This window comes from Zootoca vivipara, chromosome 6 (genome assembly GCF_965207765.1).
Source record: "Zootoca vivipara chromosome 6, rZooViv2.hap1.1, whole genome shotgun sequence".
Taxonomy (NCBI): domain Eukaryota; kingdom Metazoa; phylum Chordata; class Lepidosauria; order Squamata; family Lacertidae; genus Zootoca; species Zootoca vivipara.
In genome coordinates this window covers 62148491-62167461 of record NC_142589.1, presented here as the reverse complement: position 1 = coordinate 62167461, position 18971 = coordinate 62148491, and the positions used below count along the sequence as shown (strand labels likewise).

Genomic DNA, 18971 nt, shown 5'->3' with positions numbered 1-18971 from the left:
GAAACAGGGGGATTCTGAAGGTGAGGGGAGTCTGAAGGAGGACTCTGAGCCTCCATTTAACAGACTGAGCCACAGCAACACGTGGCAGGGCCAGCTAGTTTTATAATAATTTTATAAGTAGCCTTATGCTAAAATATAAAAGAACAGAAATGGAAGACTGAGAGATAAAAATGGTGACAAAGGAAATCCACCTATTCAGACAGCTATGTTTGCACAGCACATGCTTTATGCTGAACTGGAGCATCCCAGAGAAGTGTGATAAGTATGCACAATACATTGCCCAATTCACCCAGAGATTTGTAGCTACCACACATCATTCAGCATATACAGGAACACATCACAACTTGGGGCTTGTGCTTGCAACTATCATTATCTGCGTGGAGCTGGTGTTTGTACATTCATTCTGATGTCAGCAACAGAGTCACACAACTGCAAGCTTCGCTTTTCAATCTGTGCAGCCCCCTTTTCCCTCTTTAGCCTCAGCTGAATGTGGACTGGATGAACCAGTCACATGAGTCTGTCACCATAAACACAGCAGCTAGTGTGTATGCAATGAGCTACGAGAGAAAACCCATGCAGGACATTATAGGCATGCCAGAAGTTTGTGCTGATGACAGCTATTTCACACCACTGGTATGTTGACTGGGGAATGAGGAAGTAACAACACTGACCATCCAAAAACAGTCCAAGTCTGGGCCATGTAAAAATAGTTGAAGCAGAGAGAGCCCTACCATGAGGAATATGGATTATTTGACCCACAGGGCACAACCAACTGGGAGGTTCTCTGGGACAAGTGCTATTGAAATGGGCAACAGTTGTGGAAAAGCAACACCAGTCAGGCATCATTTGAATTATTTGCCTCAAAATGCCTTGGGCTGTCCCTGAGCCTGAGACACTGCACAATGGATTTGCCACAGCAGTGTCCAGTCTGCTTCCCAATGCTGAAGATTTAAAAGTTCTCCTCTGTTTCAAATATTCAGATTGGGAGTGCCATTGCTTGTGTAGCCAGAGAAGTACAAGAGGTTTTGAGCCTTGCTTGCTGGGGCTGATGGGAACTGCAGTTTAGTAACATCTGGATGGTTGAAGTCTCCCCACAGAAGGCTTAGAGCAGGCATCCCCAAACTGCGGCCCTCCAGATGTTTTGGCCTACAACTCCCATGATCCCTAGCTAACAGGACCAGTGGTTGGGGAAGATGGGAATTGTAGTCTAAAACATCTGGAGGGCCAAAGTTTGGGGATGCCTGGCTTAGAGGAACCATAAGGTTTGCAGAAGAGCAAAAACTAAAAACAACAACAATAAAATCCTTAAAGGGAGGGGGGCGACCCTAAAATTGGCCTACTGTGGAATAAGTGTAGGCAAGAAACATTGCAAAAATGTTGAGTGCAGGGGACAATAGAATGGAATGGTTGGAATCCTGAACAGCAACACTCCTCACTGTGACATGTTGTTGCATGACCCATTCGTAAATGCATACTGCTTAAAGAGGCCATTTCCCCTCTGCTCACCCTTTCACCACTTTGTCCAAAACCCACTCACCTTGACTGAGAATATGTTTGCTGTATGCCCTGTATGCATGGAGAGGAGCTTCTTATGGTGCAGCGGGTCCCACACTATCGTGTGCTGGTCATCAGAGCCAGAGGCCAGCAAACTGAGAAGTCAAAGGAGACAAAGTGTTACGAGCTTTGCTGCCCATGAAAACAACTCTGATCTCCCATATTGTTCCACATTCATTTGCAGGAAGACCTCAGGTGCAAGTGCAGCCTAGGACACTCTAGAATCTATTTAGGTTTGTGGAGCACAGCAAGGAATTAGAAGGAGAAGCAACTGACTCCACTATCAGCGTGATAATTGACAGAAACAGGACAAGATAATGGCAAATCACCAGCTGACAATTTGTGGAAAGTGCCCCACACCTCCAACTAATGCCTTTTGATTTAAACTGTTCCCTTGGCCAGATAAGCTTTCCATAGACATTTAATGGAGTTGTCCATTCTTCCCTACTGTACTTTCCCCACAATACAAGGACTTGGCTTACAGGTAAGAAAGTACTTCCGGCCTCTCATGTCCATAAGTTCTATTCCAGAAAGTCTCCAAGTTGTACTGTGCAGCCTGCCTTTATATGGCTTACAGTATGTTATGGTAGACATAACTCCCATCTCCCAGCATTTAATCCAGGCATGAAGAACAGGTGTTGTTGGATTGCCATTCCCATCCTCCTCAATCTTTGGCCATGCTGGCTGGGCTTGATAGGAGTTGGGAATGTACAGGATGTTGCTTATTTCATCTTCTTTTTTAAAATCATAAATTTTATACACCGCTTGAGTGTAAAAAAAATTCTGAAAGCAGTTCTGGAGATCTACAGATTCTCCACTCCCAATTTAATCCTTTCTGAATGTCACGACATTGTATTGCATGAAATAAAAAAGTAAAATTTGCCTTGCTGGATTAAGCCAACGTCTCATCCAGTCCAGCATTTAATTTCAAATAGCAGCCAACCAGATGTCTTCAGAAGCTCACAAGCAGGGCATAAAGGCAATGGCTTCTCAATTTGACAGCTGCTAGCCACAGCATGAATGTGCTTAATCTGCACATTAAAAACAAATGAAAAATTGCTGCTGGAAGTGGGAAGACAAAGGCTCCATTTGGCTAAGCAAAAGAGCAAAATGGAAAGCAGCCCCATTGTAAACTCAGTTGCTCATCACATTTTACAGAGTTCCCTCCACTGGATACATGCTACAGTTATCCTTTAAATTTTAAGACATACTTACTTTCCCTTTTCATTCCATTCAAGGCAGTTGACACAGCCAGTATGACCCTGAAAGAGTTATACAAGGTGATGCAGAGAGTTATAAAAATTTGAGATTTTACAGGATTCCAAGACAGGGATAAAATAAAATATCACACTATTTGGACATGTCCATTTCCCCTTGTAGTTTTAAGTTCTCAGACCCTCTTTTGGATGTATAGTGAGAGTTGTCCCATGTCACTCCCTTTACTACTCATAATGTGCTTGCTTGCACATACTTCATGAAAACAATCTTCCCACACCACAACTAACAAGAGTAAGTTGCAGGAAATGCAAAGCAGCCCCCACTAACTCCAGAATATCTTTCTCTAACCTCTGGCACCCTCCAGTTCTTGTTGGACTATAACTCCCAAGAGAGGAGAGAGAAAGGAATCCTCAAGTCCCATTTCCCTAACCCCTTATCGTTGGCCATGCTAGCTGGGGCTGGTGGCGAGTTGGAGTCCAACAATAACTGGAGGTTGGAGAAGACTGCTCTAGTCTAGAGCAACTGACACTCAATGCTAGAGGTGACAACAGACAGCCCATGTGTCAGCACAGCCACAGCTGAATCCTTATAAAATGAAGGGGCAATGTAAAGAACATTTGGCCATCTGTCATGGATGCTTTAGCTGAGATTCCTGCATTGCAGGCGGTTGGACTAGATGACCCTTGGAGTCCCTTCCAACTCTACAGTTCTATAATTCTATGGTTTCCAATAGAAAGGAAAGGGTGCCAAACTCTCCTTGTCCTATGAAAGGCCTTCTTCCCAACGGAGCCCCACCAGAAGAAAGGCAGCTAGGTAGGAGGTTTCAGACAGGGAAGTGTACTGGGCAGGGGGAGGCTCAACAACACCCTCTGACTTGTCTCAATGCCCTTTAAAAATCATGTCCACCTCTGATATTTTAGGGATTCAACATGACTGAAATTGGGTTGTGATGCAGATACATCAAGTTCGGACAAGTTATCTAGCGCCAACCAGTGTGGGGCAGCTACTGAATTGCCACCTCCTGCCAAGGAACTTGCTGTCTGTAAAGGCCCATGCTCCTGTTTAAAAAGCCTTAGTTCAGTAAAATAAGGAGAATAAGAGACAAGGTGGCCATGAGGTCTTTTTACCTTAAAAAAATAGCCACGAATCATGGACATTTGAGGGAAGTAGGTTCATAATGTCACTTTCTAATGAACTGAGCCTTACAACTTGGTAACCTCACATAGGATTAGACTGCTTGGCTGACACTCAAAGGTACTGATGCTTTAGATCTAGCTGAGATTTGCATATCACAAACACATAAGTAGGTGCTCAATTCTTTTAGGCAAAGACCTAGCTCTTGGAAGGGGGAAATCCAAGTAGACCAAGGATGGGCAACCTCTCCAAGCACTCTTGGGCTCCAGCTCCCATCATCCCAGCCAGCATGAGCAATGGTCAGGGATGGCAGCAGCTGGAGTCCAACAACACCTGGAGGACAACAGATTCCCCATCCCTGGAAAAGATTAAAAATGGTGGCACTTGAAGGGCATCACAAATCCATGTGGTTCTTCGCCAACACAATATATTAAATAATTGCAAAACGTTTCAGAAGAGGCACACCGATCCTTGAGGGAAACTGGATTTTCGTTGGCGTTCAGCGGCTGTCATTGTAAGAGGAGGAGCTGTACTTCAGCTCCTCCAGCAGTTGCATCTTACCTGCAGCTCTGCCTCCAAGCCCAGGCGCTGGATGAAGGGGTCAGTGACATGATAGTGCCGTTCAAAGCTGAGGGCACCCTTCTCCTATAAAGAGCAAATGGATATCATGCCTTACTACATCAGGAATCAATATGTGAGCTCTTAAATCTAACTCTATACCGTTCCAACGCAAGGCAAAGCATTACGATAATCCACAGAGGCCCTTTCCCAAGTGCCCCCACAATCCAGGGTATGGAGGGTAGCTGTGAAGGAGAGGAGTTTTTCAAATGTGGCAGCCGAGCTGTGGAATGATGGGAAGCCCCTTGCTTCTTCTCTTTGCTGTTGCTTTGAGATCTTCTGAGGAGGTTCTTCTCCTTGTTTCACAAACTGGGGAAAGCTCCATATTTAGCAAGGTGAGATGGATGGGTGGCCATGACACTGATGGGATTCTGGCACATAGTGAAGACTTATTTGTTCCCTGCAAGCTTTCAGAGGCCATGTTTAGTTTAATTTCAAGTGTCTCCCCCACCCGGTAGCTTCTAGTCTGTTTGCATTTAATATTGCTTGTTATCAATTTTAATTGCACTTTGACTGCTTTTGGAAGTCCTACAGATATAAGAGGTTTGAGGGTTTGTTTGTCTTGCAACCAATCAGTATATAAATTTTAATAAATGAATAAATATTTGTTTTGATGTAACCCACCTTGTGCATATTTGACAAAAAGCAACATACAATAATGCAAAATAAATTAGATAAATGAGCCTTCTGTGGTGGTGCTCTAATAATAATAATAATAATAATAATAATTTTTTATTTATACCCCACCCTTCCTGGTCCAGAAACCGGGCTCAGGGCAGCTAACAACAAATATAAAACTTTGATTAAAAACGACTTAAAAACAGCTTTAAAAAAACATGAAGTACAACAAATATAGCATCGCCAGGGCTAACTAGCCAAGTTAGTCCTGCTAAGGCCAACAAGGAGACCAGAGAAGTACCGTATTTAAATGTGGCGACCCAGAAAGGTTTCTTCATAAAAAAAGGGAAGGGAAAAAGGAATGGGGGATCAGGGTAAATTGAAGGCCAGGCGGAATAGCTCTGTCTTACAGGCCCTGCGGGAAGGAGATCAAGTCCTGCAGGGCCCTAGTCTCATGGGACAGAGCATTCCACCAGGTCGGAGCCATCACTGAAAAGGCCCTGGCCCTGGTGGAGGATAATCTGGCTTATTTAGGGCCCAGGACCCTTAGGCTGTTATTATTCGCGGACCTTAGGGTCATACCATAATTGCAGAATGCCCTCTTCTCACAAGTACAGCTGTCATTATTCTGTCAGGTTATTTTCCCCGAGACATTTTAAGTGAATGGTTGTTTTTAGTTGCATTTGTCTGTTTCAATTTGTATTTTATTGTTGTGCATCTGCTTGTTTTATTTATGTTTTGTATTCCACCTAGTTATCTGTACAGATGACAGTTGGGCTATGAAGTAAAATACATAAATTGCTAGCCTTCTCCAAGTGGGCTAGGAGCAACGAGAGTGGTAAGACAGAGCACAAACACACTCTCTCTCTGGGCAGTTGTGCCAACTGTCTCCAGAGGGTGACGGCAAGTGACTGGGCAGTGCCAGGGCAGAGGTGCTACAGCCACTCAGCAAGGAAAGCCTTCAGAGGGAATTTTGCCCATCTTCCACCTCCCTCAAAAGAACCTAGAGCCAGCACCACTGACAGCCAAACCATGGTTTGGCCATGACATCTGATCTGAGCTTAAAACATTAAAAGTATGTTTTCTGATACCACACCAAACTACCCCAACTGCCTTTCAAGTTCATTATCTTCCTCCCTCCCTTTAGCACAAGAGGTACCTTGAGCTGCCTGTGGATGAGGTCTCTAGTAATGTTTGCTTTTGCCATCTTCTCACAATAGGGCTGACGAAAGCAAGCTAGTGGAGGTGTTGCTGTGCATCCGAGCATTCCAGTAGAGTTCGTGTCCATACAGAAGGCATTGAAATTACCTGTGGTCAAAAAAATAATTTTTTATTATTTGTACAGAAAATCAAGATGTGGGGGCTACGGTCCTCTCCTGCTTTCACTCACCACCCTCAGCAAATGGCATTTGGAAGACAACCCTAAACCTGGAAATTCCATTTGGCTGTTAGGGCTAGTAGTCAATGATAACATGACCTCCATATCGCTGCCTTTCCTAACCCTATTTTAAAGCCATCTAAACACACGGCTATGACAACACCTTGTGGCTCAGCTCCTACACCACCTTCCCCCTTTCAAGCAAGGTCATTAGTTCCCACCACCTCTCCCTTTAGCCCTACCACTACGATCTCCCCTCTCTCCCATCAGCCGCCTGAATCCATCACTCACATTTGGAGATAAGAAGAGCCCTGCTGGATCCAACCAAAGGCCATCTAGTTCAAGCAACCTGTTCCCCCACAGTGACCAACCAGGTGCTTCAGGAAGCTAGTGAAGCAGGGCAGGAAGGCAACATCCCCTTTCTGCTCTTGCTCCCCAGCAACCTGCACCCACTGGCATGCCACCTATGAAGCTTGAGGTTTACGAAAGCTGCGACAGCTGAGGTAGTCCAGGCAACTGGCTACCATCTGCACTGGCTACCATTTTGCTACTGCACCCAGTTCAAGGTTTTACTATTAGTATATAAGGCCCATAGCAGCTTGAGGCCAGTTGACTTGAGGGATTGCCTTGCCCCATATGTGTCACTTCTATCTGTGTAAATTTCACAAGTGCTATATAACATTTGCTCCACATCCATGAGGAGTCGATCTTTCAGCATGACAGCACCTACGCTTTGGAACACCCCGACTATTAATAATAGACAGGCACCTTAATTATGCTGTTCTATATACCGACCATTCTTTTTTTAAGTACAGAAAACCTATCTAGACATAAGTCAGGTGCGTAAAATGGTTTTTAAATCCTGCTGGATTTATCTGTATATAACTGATAATTAGTATTTTGTGTGGAAGGCGTGGAGATTTTTGGATTAACCATCTCAGGCCCTATGATTGGCAGGGGAGGCCCTGTTGGTGGTGCAACTACTGTGTGCTACGTGCGTGGCATAAACCTATTTATGGGAGGTCTGGTGAGGTCTGCCTCGCTCACTGTTTAGTTTCAGGAGGAAATTTAAAAGCATTCCTGTTTACCCAGGCATTTGATAGCTGAAAGAATCCGTTCCTGGCAACCTTGAAATTATTAGCCAAGAGGATAAGGATTGTTTTAAACTGTTTCTAGATGTTTAACTGTTTATAAATATTTGATTGATTTTAGATCTTTTTACATGTTTAAATGTTCATTTTTAATCATATTGCTTTATCACTGATGTGTTTGCTGTGCTGGGTTCCTTTGGAAAGAGCCGGATATAAATTTAATAAATATAAAATTTCTAATTCAATAAATTTTGTTCCCCCACCCCACTAGCATTATATATGTGTATTAGTCATCGCTTATCTTGACCAGCTAGCTACATACTTGCTGTGAATTGTGATCCTCACTCCACTACCTATAATCTGTTAGCGGGAGGCAAAACTGTAGGAAGGAATGTGAGCAATGCAACAGACCACTGAAGCAAGGAAAAGCAGCCTATATATCAAGATAGGTTTTTCCTCATTTTTTTAAAAGTGCGCTTGAGCTTTGGGCTGAGCCATGCATCACACATGCAAACAAACAAGCTGCAGTGCTCACTTAAGATAACTGATCATGCACAGAAACCCCAAGGGGCTTGTTTAATGGTAGCAAGGAATGAAGAAGTTAGGACACCATCTTTCCACAGAGGAACAGCTGAAGACTTGGATGCCTCTTCAGGATGGGATTCAGCAAGCACTGCAATCTGTGCTCAGTGGAGTCCACCCTCAGAGAAACGCATGGCAGGCTTGGTGACATGGGACAGAACCAGGGTGGATTTGATTTAAATCAAACTGATTTAAATCACAATTTAAATCACGATTTAAATCACTAGTCAGTAAGGCTTGATTTAAATCATAGTTGATTTAAATCATAAAGACTAATTCTTGCTGGTATAACTTTAATATGCAAGTAGATGAAGATTTCTAGAATAACAACTTTTCATATTAGTTTTTTTATCCCCAGTTTAATAGGTTAATCATTCATATTTGGACAACTTTACTGTTGTACTTAGGAAGGAGAAAAATAATCATTACCTTAATAATAACAATTTAAATAGATTTATTCAACTGAAACAATAACATTTCAGCAAATGTTATTTGCTTAAACAAACATCCATGTTTGTTAACTAATTTGGCTAAACAAAAACAAAATATATATATTTTAAGAAACTTAGACTGTCAGCCAAGCCTACACATGAAAAACTTAAATACTGTCCACTCCAAACAATCAGAAAAATATTGTTTCTATTCTATTCACTGAACTTCTTGAAACTTAGCACTGAAGGGGTTGTTTCTGTATTCATAGGTTTGTAGAACAATAGGATTAAGGTCTTTTTCTCAACTCTGTTCATGTTATAACATTTTTGCTGTGAAGAAGAGGCATGTGATCTCTGTTGAGTCAAATTCAGTTTTGAGAACTGCAAAAGTAAACCAAGCACCTGTGATAATATCTTGTAGGCAGAGAAACTGCCCAATAATCTTACAAAAACCTCTGGAAGAGCATGACATTGTGAATGGATTAATGGAATTTATTTACCCCCAAAATTAAACATATACAACCTTATACTACAAAATTAAAAAACTAATCTTTATTTCATGATGGAATAACCTTTGGATGGTAATATGTTTTCCTCAAAAAGCATTTTATTAAAAAAAATCCAATTTAAATCAAAAAAATCGATTTAAATCAAAAAAATCCGATTTAAATCAAAAAAATCCGATTTTTTTGATTTTTTTAAAAAAATCATTGATTTTTATCCACCCTGGACAGAACTTGATAGCCATTCTGTCCCATATTGATATAATTATGTCTGGCTGTCAGCCTCTGCAGCAAGAAACTGTGCTAACCACTCAAAAGACGCCTAATAGCCCAAATGAGCTCTCACTTTTGAAAGGGAAAAGAAAGATAGTTGGTCAAGACACACTGCTCCAATTACATGAGGAGGGTCCAAGTAAAGGGTCAACTCACCCACCCACTTTTGGAGGCTTTCTTCTCAATCCATGCAGATGTGTTTCCCGAAACAGACTGAGCATGTGGCATGGGAAACTGGATGCCTGACTAGGATTGCTACACTGCCACATTAAAATGCTGCCTGTCCCTTTAAAAGGCTACAATCCTACACACACTTACCTGGCAGAGCAGAAGTTACTTCTGAATAGTCTGCATGGAATCAGGCTGCAAGTAGGACAGAATGCAATCACTGTGTCTACAGGTGAAACTCGGAAAATTTGAATATCATCGAAAAGTGCATTTCTTTCAGTAATGCAACTTATTATTTTTTATTTTTCTTTTAATTTTTACAAATGCTTTCTTTTGGAAATTCCACAGTAATAAAACAAATAGTTATAATAATACAAAAATAAACATCACTATTAAAGGTAAAGGGGCCCCTGACCATCAGGTCCAGTCGTGTCCGACTCTGGGGTTGCGGCGCTCATCTCGCTCTATAGGCCGAGGGAGCCAGCGTTTGTCCGCAGACAGCTTCCGGGTCATGTGGCCAGCATGACAAAGCTGCTTCTGGTGAACCAGAGCAGCGCACGGAAACGCCGTTTACCTTCCCGCCGGAGCGGTCCCTATTTATCTACTTGCATTTTTGACGTGCTTTCGAACTGCTAGGTGGGCAGGAGCTGGGACCGAGCAACGGGAGCTCACCCCGTTGCAGGGATTCGAACCGCCGACCTTCTGATCAGCAAGCCCTAGACTCTGTGGTTTAACCCACAGCGCCACCTGGGTCCCTTAAACATCGCTATTACATTTCATTAATTACATTCCATTTATAATTGACCTGCCTAACGACAAATAATTACAATTACAACAAATAAAGGCTTGACATATCTTGCTTTGCATGTCATGCATCTATCTGATATTGGTTTCACCTTTTAAGTTGCATTACTGAAATAAATGCACTTTTTGACAATATTCTAATTTTCCGAGTTTCACCTGTACAGTCCTGTTCCTCCACTTATACTGTCACTCATCCTCCTCAATTGTCTGCAGTGTGGTGAAAACTGCTTATAGGCCCACTATTTAAATCTATTTGGTTGGTTGTCACAAGATACAGAGACTGTTCAGTAGTGGCCCTGTTACTAGGGAATTCCTTCCAATGGATGTATGATTGGCTCCTTCTCTGGCTATTTTTAAATTATTCTTTAGGCCTTGATAATTTATATCTATTTTTAACTAAACAAGGCTGCCAATTCACAATTTAACTGGCACTATTTTATTTATGCAACATGTTAGATGGCTACCTTTTATGTTTTAAATCATTGTTATGCTTCTAAACATGAACTACTTTTGAAGAGTTTTTGACCCCAAAAGATGGAATAAACATACTCCAAATACAGTAGTAAAATAAATCTGTCAATCATACCATCAAGCCAACCATGATTGGCAACTATACTTGTGCTGTAGTGAGCTCCATGGATCTTCTAATGCAACTTATCACAGGCATGCTGAAGAAAGATCTGAATTCACAGCAAGATGATACCTATAAGCACCTTTCCATCTTCATATTCAGTCATGTGATTCATCCACCAGTAGTTGAACACATTCCCATATAGGCTGTCAGTCAGTATTAAGCCAAATGATGTTTCCCAACTTCCTTTAGCACAGGTTGGCCATTAAGCCTCACACTTGCTAGATATACTCATTCAACACAAAAAACATTGAATCTAGATTGGTTTTACAGGTTAATGTTTGAGCTTGTTCCACCTCTTTTCTGATGCTGTCAGAGACACATGTGTGACATGATTTCATTCCTATTTTTTAATGTTTACCATTACAATAAAAAGAAAGCACAGGTTTAATCCCCCCATGCAGTCTACATGGAAGCATGTCGATAAAAAGAAATACTGCACTCTGCTTTGTACAAATGCCCACACTCACAGCAGAAAGCAGGGCACAGTGATTTTCAAGAGCCGAGAATTACATGAGCGAAATAAACCTACTTTGGATACCAATTGGCAACCAAAACCAACCCAGTTTAAAATTATGCACTCAAGGAGCATACTTTAGGAAGGGGATGCAGGGTGCAAGATATCATTGGCCAGGCAGCAGGGAAATGAGCATCAAGGAAAGGTATTTGGGAAGTCAGACGTTAGCACACATCTCCTCCACAGCTAAGAAAATGCAAGGAGGCCCTGAGCACAACATTCACTTCTACCTCACTTCCCCATGCATAAAAAAGTGGGATGGGAACAACCAAGGGTTCACAACTGTTGGGGTTACGACTATGAATAATATTAAAACTACTGTAGAATTTAAGAGATTACAGTACTTATCAAATTTGGGAAGGACAATTTCCTGACAGAAGAGGCAAGACAGGAAAGAAACAGTAGCAAGGCAGTAAACATAAGATACAAAGACAGGCAATACAGTAGAGTACAGTACTAGCAATGAGAGGAGGGCTGGCGTTTGTGTGTCTGTGTCCGCACAGAGCACACAGATTGTTCTTTTTCCAAACCTCCTTCCTGCTCACAATCACAATAGGGACAGTTGTTCTATGCGAACTGATCTGAGATGTTTGCCTCAACACATTACCTATTAAAGTCTTGCGATAACTCCTAGTGTTAGACTTTTAATTCTGCTAACAAAGTGGGCCTTACTCTATTAAAATTTGGGTGAAAACTCCCTGGCAGAGCACATCCTTTGCCTGCAGAACCCTCAGCATCTCCAGGTAGGTCTGGAAGAAAGCCCTAACTGAAATCCTGGCGAGCTGCTGCAGGTAAGGGGTGGACACTTCTGAGCCAGATGGGACTGATTCGGTGTTATGCAGCTTCCGGTGTTCCTTGAAGGTCCTCAGCTCACAATATGCAGCATCTCCACAGAGGGCCAGGAAAGACCCATTCGAAACCCTGGAGAGCCACTGCCAGTCAGCGTAGATAATACTGAGCTAGATGGACTCTCCATGAAGGCAACTTCCTACCTTCCTTAAAAGCTTCCGCCACAGTGAATCCGCTGGGGCCACAAAGCACACCACCTCTTTATGAAGGGGAGGAGGGAGTTCGTTGCTGTGTGAAAGACTAACCCTGGAATTTGCTAGGAAGAGAGAGTAAGAGAGAAACCTCAAGGAGGTGAGGGAAAGAAACCTGGAGTGAGCTGTGCACCAACTTCCCTGGAACACAGTGAGAGGTTGCAAAAGCAGCTAGAGGAGCTACATGCTTATTCGAAATCCAAAATGCTGCGGTCCATTTTGTGCCCCCTGTAAATTCACGTGGGAAGGGGGGAGGGAAAGCGGGGTTTTTTGTTTTTGTTTAAACAGACTATGGGGCAATAGGTTATTACGGAATCAAGGAAGTGCAAGGGGGCAGATCATGTGTCACTTGGAGGGGGAGCATCTACCTTTCGAGTAAAAGAAGTGGGGAGGGGGGAGCCCATATCTCTCAGGGGAAGGAAGGAGGGGGTTCACGGGAGTTACCTGTCAGGCCTCCTCAAGGCAGGCTCAGCAGCCGCAGCAGCCAGTGGACGAAGCCCCTGAACTTCCATGCAGGGGGACGGCCCGAACCCCGAGCCAGGGCAGGGGCCCCTCCGGGAGGTGAGTAGCTGGGTGGCAGCCTGAGCCGCTCGCCAGGCTTCGCAGCCCCGGCCTGGCTGGGACCCGAGCCCTCCGCGGCCCCCTCCTCTGTTTATCCCCTCCAGCTGTCTGGGGCTCCAGCTAACGCCACCTCCTTCTCCCACCGCCCCCCTCCCCTTTCTCCTCCGACTCGGACCGCAGAGCGCCTGCGCGACGCTAACTGCGCCACCAGCCCCTATCCCTGCGCCGGCCCCTCCACGGCGCGAACGGCGTAAGAGCGCTTCGGGAATAGCACGTCCTCCCTTGACGTTAAACGTCCAATTGGCCGTGCTGGGAGTGACGGCCGGAATGGCCAAAGGGGAGGCCGCTGACTGGTTGGAGGCTCAGGCCAATCTGCGCACTTGGAGTAACGTAAAGGGGAGGGGGAGGGGCCGGCGTACTAGGGGGCAGAGGGGATGCTGGGAGTTGAAGTTTGCGAAAGAGGGAAATGGGCTCTCCTTCCTACGGTAGGCCAGCGGCAAGCGGGAGGAGGAGGAATTCTTCAGGGCAGAAACCTGCCTTCTCTGTGAAAGCCGCCTGGGGGAGCTTCGCGACTAATGTTTCTTTTCTCTTTTTCTTTTTCTTGTAGTGCTATATGTTCTGTTGAACTCTGTTGTGTTTACTTTTGAGTAGACATGCGTCGGACGGCAGTGTGAAAGTTTAGAGCCGTGGTGTTCACTAGGAAATTGTAGGTGTCCGCAGGAAATGCTTTAAAAAAAGGCGTAGGAATTGTCTTTTTTTATTTTTATTTTTAAAAATCTCCTTTTATAAGAGACAGAGAGCAATAGTAGCAACAAATGAAAATTTAAAAGGTTAAAAGCAAAATGATAAAATAGTCACATAGAATGAGTACAGTTACATAAAGTCCATGTCATGCAAGAAAAAAGTGAGAATAAAAGTTGTTTTTGCATGAAAGAATATTATTAGTGTTATTTAATTGGCAAGTATAGTTCCAGATTTACCAGGCTTGTGGCAAGGCTTGTCTTGAAAATGATCCTTCCACTGTATATGTAATGAAGGAATGCCAAATCATAAAACGTATCTGGAGATTCTAATCCCTGTTAAAATCTCAAATAATGCATAAATTTCTCCACTGTAGCTATATTGTAGAATGAGTGTTACTAATTATCCAATATAACATTTGGGGCTTGAATTACTATTCAAGCTGCCAAAATAATATCCAGAACTAGTTCTTTTGACAATATATCTATCTACATTTGCCTCATAAAAATCAGTAACATTAATCTTGGACACTGACAGTATCTGGCTTTTAAATTGACCTAGCAGAGAAGATGGAAGATTTGCCTCTCCCTCCAGCTCAAGAACTAGAAGAGAGCAAACAAAAGAGCTTGAGATGTTTATTTTTAGCCTCACAAGACTTTTTTAGCCTTTGAACCCTTACTGCTTTCTGCTGTAGATTTAGGCCTCATTCTCATGACATGGTAAACCAAACTATGGCTTACCAGGACCTTATAAAACTATGGTCTCCCAGAAAGAAGTGCAGCCACTTGGCTCCTCCCCAGTGCTTTTCGAAGTACTGTATCTTGCTTGCACTTAGCAAAGGTTTGACTTACCTTATTGTCCTAGCAGCAAAGCCCCTTGACTTCAATAGAGCTTACTTCTGAGTAAACATGCATAAGATTGATGTGTAAGACTGCAGCACACCAAATGAGTCAGAAATAGAATCAAAGCATCTTAAAGATTAAGAAATGTATTGCAGCATAAGTTTATGTGGGCAATCCACTGCATCACATGCATCTAAATAAGTGGACTCTCTAGTCCATGATTGCTTATGCCATTTATTTGTTAGCATTTAAGTTTCCTCGAGAATCCCTATTTAAGCTGCAACAGGCCATCACAATTACCCCTCTGATGTTTTGAACGTCAGAAATATAGGGCAGATCCACACCATAGTGTACATTCAAAGCAGAGCCGTAGCTAGGTGATATTCCACACCTGGCAGAACTGTCCAGATTGTGCCCCCTAGCCACTGACAAATTAGCTCTTCTTTCTGCCTCTCCTCCAAACCCCCCCTTCAATTCACCCTCTATTTAAAACCTTTTCTTATGAGACAATAATATTTTTATTTATAGACATATTTATGGACATATTTTTTAGCCGATTTTGCACACACACCCCTTACCTGCGCCCATGGTGGGGGCCCACCTCATCACCCCCTAGCTATGGTCCTGATTCAAAGCACATTTAAAGGATATGACTTCTACAAAGAATCCTGGGAACCAATTCCATCCTTATAGAGCTCCAGTTGCTAGCACCGTTAAACTACAGCTCACATAATTCTTTGGGGGGAAAGCCACATGCTTTAAATGTATGGTGTGGATATGCCCTTAGTCTGACCAGATGGACACTAGTCAGGTCTAGAATGAGGTGGACTCAAGTCCATAAAACTAGAATCTGTTTGGTTTAATAATAGTATTTTATCACCACTTATCCTGCATTAACATATGTTTTCCAGTGAAACCCCACTGCCACAAAACACTCTTCTAGCCTGGATCTGAATGAATTTATTTAAAATCCAACCCCACTAGATTTAGTGGAATATACTTCTGTGCAAGTGGGTTCAAGAGGCTTGTAACCTTACTGTATGGATGCTTTTTCAGAAGGTAGCCCAATCAAATTCAGTGCCATCTATGCACATGGAAGTGCTTCTAGGATTGCAATCTTAACATTACTGGTGAAAACCCATTTTCTTCCTGTACATCCAATTCTGTGACACTTCTAAATTGAACAACACAAATTGTTTTTTATCCACAGGGTGGCAGCATTTGTAAATGGTTCCTTCGTACCCTCCTAGTTCTGTTAGTTCTTACCTTGCAAACCAGGACTGAATTTTTTTCACAATATTGTCAAAAACAAAAACCCATTCTGCAAGTACCATGGGCATCTCTTGGCTAGCCGCTGTGACATCACAATGCGCTCTATGTTTGCCTTTCATTGCACTTGATTTGCAGGCCTCAGTTAGTGCATGATTACTCACAGGAGACCCCTTAAGGCTGTAACACCTCTGCTCAGAGATTTGCACACGTTGCTCAATTGCTACTGGGTCAAATTCAAGGTGTTACTATTTGTATATGCACCCTCAACTGTTACAAATGCCACATACCATAATACTTGCCTTGCAATTGAAACAAATCAATCTTTTAGTGTGGCAGCAGTTAGAGTTTGGAACTCCCTGCATATTGACATTCAGTAAGGCACCTTCACCACATTATTTACATTACTGTATTTGCAGTGCCTGCATAAGACATATTTGTTTAGGCAAGCCTATCCAGACATACAGGAGAGAGAGAGAGTGTGTGTGTGTGTTAGCAACAATTTTATCCATCTTTTGAATGTTTTAAAACACCTGCTTTTAATTGCAGTTACAGGTAGGTAGCCGTGTTGGTCTGAAGTAGTCGAAACAAAATTTAAAAATTCCTTCCAGCAGCACCTTAGAGACCAACTAAGTTCGTCATAGGTATGAGCTTTCGTGTGGTATCTGAAGAAGTGTGCATGCACACGAAAGCTTGTACCTATGACAATCTTAGTTGGTCTCTAAGGTGCTGCTGGAAGGAATTTTTTATTTTGTTTTGACTGCTTTTAATTTGTTTGTTTTTTTAAATCAAGAATGTTAATGTTTTATTTTATATTTTTGTAACCCGCCTGAAGGTTTTCTTACAATCAAGCAGTGTGTAAATTTTGTTAAATGAAATAAATAAGATCTGTTTAGGGTCAAACTAATAATAATATTTTATTTTTTTTACACCCCGCCCTCCCCAGCCAAGGCCGGGCTCAGAGCGGCCAACACTAGCTATAAAACAACTGATTAAAATACAACTTAAGTCCAAGACTAAATACATTAAAATTAAAAATGCAGCCTCATCCGGAAGGAAAAGGGAAAACGGGGAAGGGGATCAGGTTGGCTCCAGGCCAAATGCCAGGCAGAACAACTCTGTCTTACAGGCCCTGCAGAAAGAAATCAGGTCCCGCAGGCCCTGGTCTCAGGAGACAGAGCGGTCCACAGGTCGGAGCCAGTGTTGAGAAGGCCCTGGGTTCTAGTTGAGGCTAATCTGATTTCCTTTGGGCCCGGGACCTCTAAGGTGTTACTATTTATGGACCTTAAGGTCCTCTGCAGGGCATACTAGATGTGACATCATATTCATCACTGCAAACCACTACAGTGCCTTTTGAAAAATTAAAACCAGAGGTAAGAGGGGAGAGGACTGTAGTGTGCAGGGTGTCCCTGTGACCTACTTTACAGGAGACCTCTGCAAAGGGCTGTCTAGTTCATCAGATACACACACACACACACACACACACACACAAGCAGGGCTCTGGGATAGCTCATTCAGTAGAGCATGAGACTTGATCTCAGGGTCAATGGGTCTGAGCCCCACATTGGGCAAAAGACTCCTGTATTAAAAGGGTTTGACTAGATTACCCTGGTGGTCACTTCCAATACAGTTTTATGATAAGGAGGGCGAGCAAGTGCCTTGGGGGTTGCCCATCATCAGCTCCTGGACAACAAAACTCAGCAGCCACACAGATGACCTGTTTTCTCCATTACGATGAGATGCATTTCTATTGAAATAATTTATAATTTTGCATCTGTCCATATAAATCAGAGTATGCAGATGTTATGCAAAGTTGTGTCCTTCTTTGGGGGGCAGGGGAGCCACTCTAGCAGTGTACGGGGCAGTTTAACACACACACACACCTGTGGTCTCAATAACCCCATCCCACAGGCCCCAGTGGGACGGGGTGGGGGGCTCCTGGTGGCTGGGGATGTGCAATTTTTATCCGGACTACAGCAATGGAAAATAGCGTTTATAAAACCTAATATGCTATATTCTCAGTGAAAATCCATCACCTCCCCCACAAATCTGATATTAATTTAAGTAGTTTGTATAAAAATAAAAAGCTAGACATGAGGTTAGACATGTCCATTACATACCTGGTCAATGCCAGTCCTCTAAGGCATAAGCACAACCAGCCTCAAGCGCCGAGCTAGATTTTTTTATTCTGGATTTAATGGTTTTATGACACCCCCCCACACCCTTTAGATCAGGGGTCAGCAACCTTTTCAGCTGGGGGCTGGTCCAACATCCCTCAGACCATGTGGTGGGCCGGACTATTTTTTTTTTGGTGGGGGGAACAAATTCCTGTGCCCCACAAATAACCCAGAGATGCATTTTAAATAAAAGGACACATTCTACTCATGTAAAATCCGCGGGCTGGATTGAGAAGGCGATTGGGCCACATCCGGCCCATGGGCCTTAGGTTGCCTGCCCCTGCTTTAGATTGTAATGTGTAGTACTTCCCTTACTTCCAAGTGCCTTGCCATGTTGGGAGCCCCTCCTGCTCATTCTGCTGAATGTGGCCCTGGATTTAGGAACATAATAATCTGCCTGCATAGAAAGTCAAACCCTTAGTCCATCTAGCTCAGCACTGTTGTCACTGGAAGCAGCTCTCCAGGTTTTTTTGGAGAGGAATTCATTTCCCAGCCCTATCTGGAGATGCTAGGGATGGAACCTGGGACCTTCTGCATGCAAAGCATGTTCTCTGCCGCTGAGCTACAGCCCAACCCCCTTAAAGTCCTTCCTCCTGACAGCACCACTGTATTGGATTCCCAGTTTAAAAATCTTTTTTCACCTGGAAATGCTATGCCCTAAATGCCACACAGAATTCCTTTTTCATGCAAAGTAGATCAAAGCAGTAATTTATTGTGGTAAGTTCCATGACAATGCCAGCATTTAATAGAGACTTAGCCTAACACCCTGGGGAAAGTTCTGACTGACCGCAGGCAACCAACCACATGCTGAGATGTGTGTG

General features: G+C 43.2%; 1 protein-coding gene across 1 annotated transcript in view; it reads right to left on the bottom strand.

Annotated features, from left to right (window-relative positions):
* Positions 1-13231, bottom strand: part of WDTC1 (WD and tetratricopeptide repeats 1) — a 29017-nt gene extending 15786 nt beyond the window's left edge. The window contains exons 1-5 of the mRNA XM_035118104.3: positions 13005-13231; positions 6302-6450; positions 4468-4551; positions 2770-2816; positions 1538-1649 (exon numbers count right to left, since the gene is read on the bottom strand). Of these exons, the coding sequence (XP_034973995.1) occupies positions 1538-1649; positions 2770-2816; positions 4468-4551; positions 6302-6430 (372 nt within the window). The 5' untranslated portion in view covers positions 6431-6450; positions 13005-13231. The remainder of the gene's footprint in view (positions 1-1537; positions 1650-2769; positions 2817-4467; positions 4552-6301; positions 6451-13004) is intronic.
* Positions 13232-18971: the final 5740 nt, after the last annotated feature.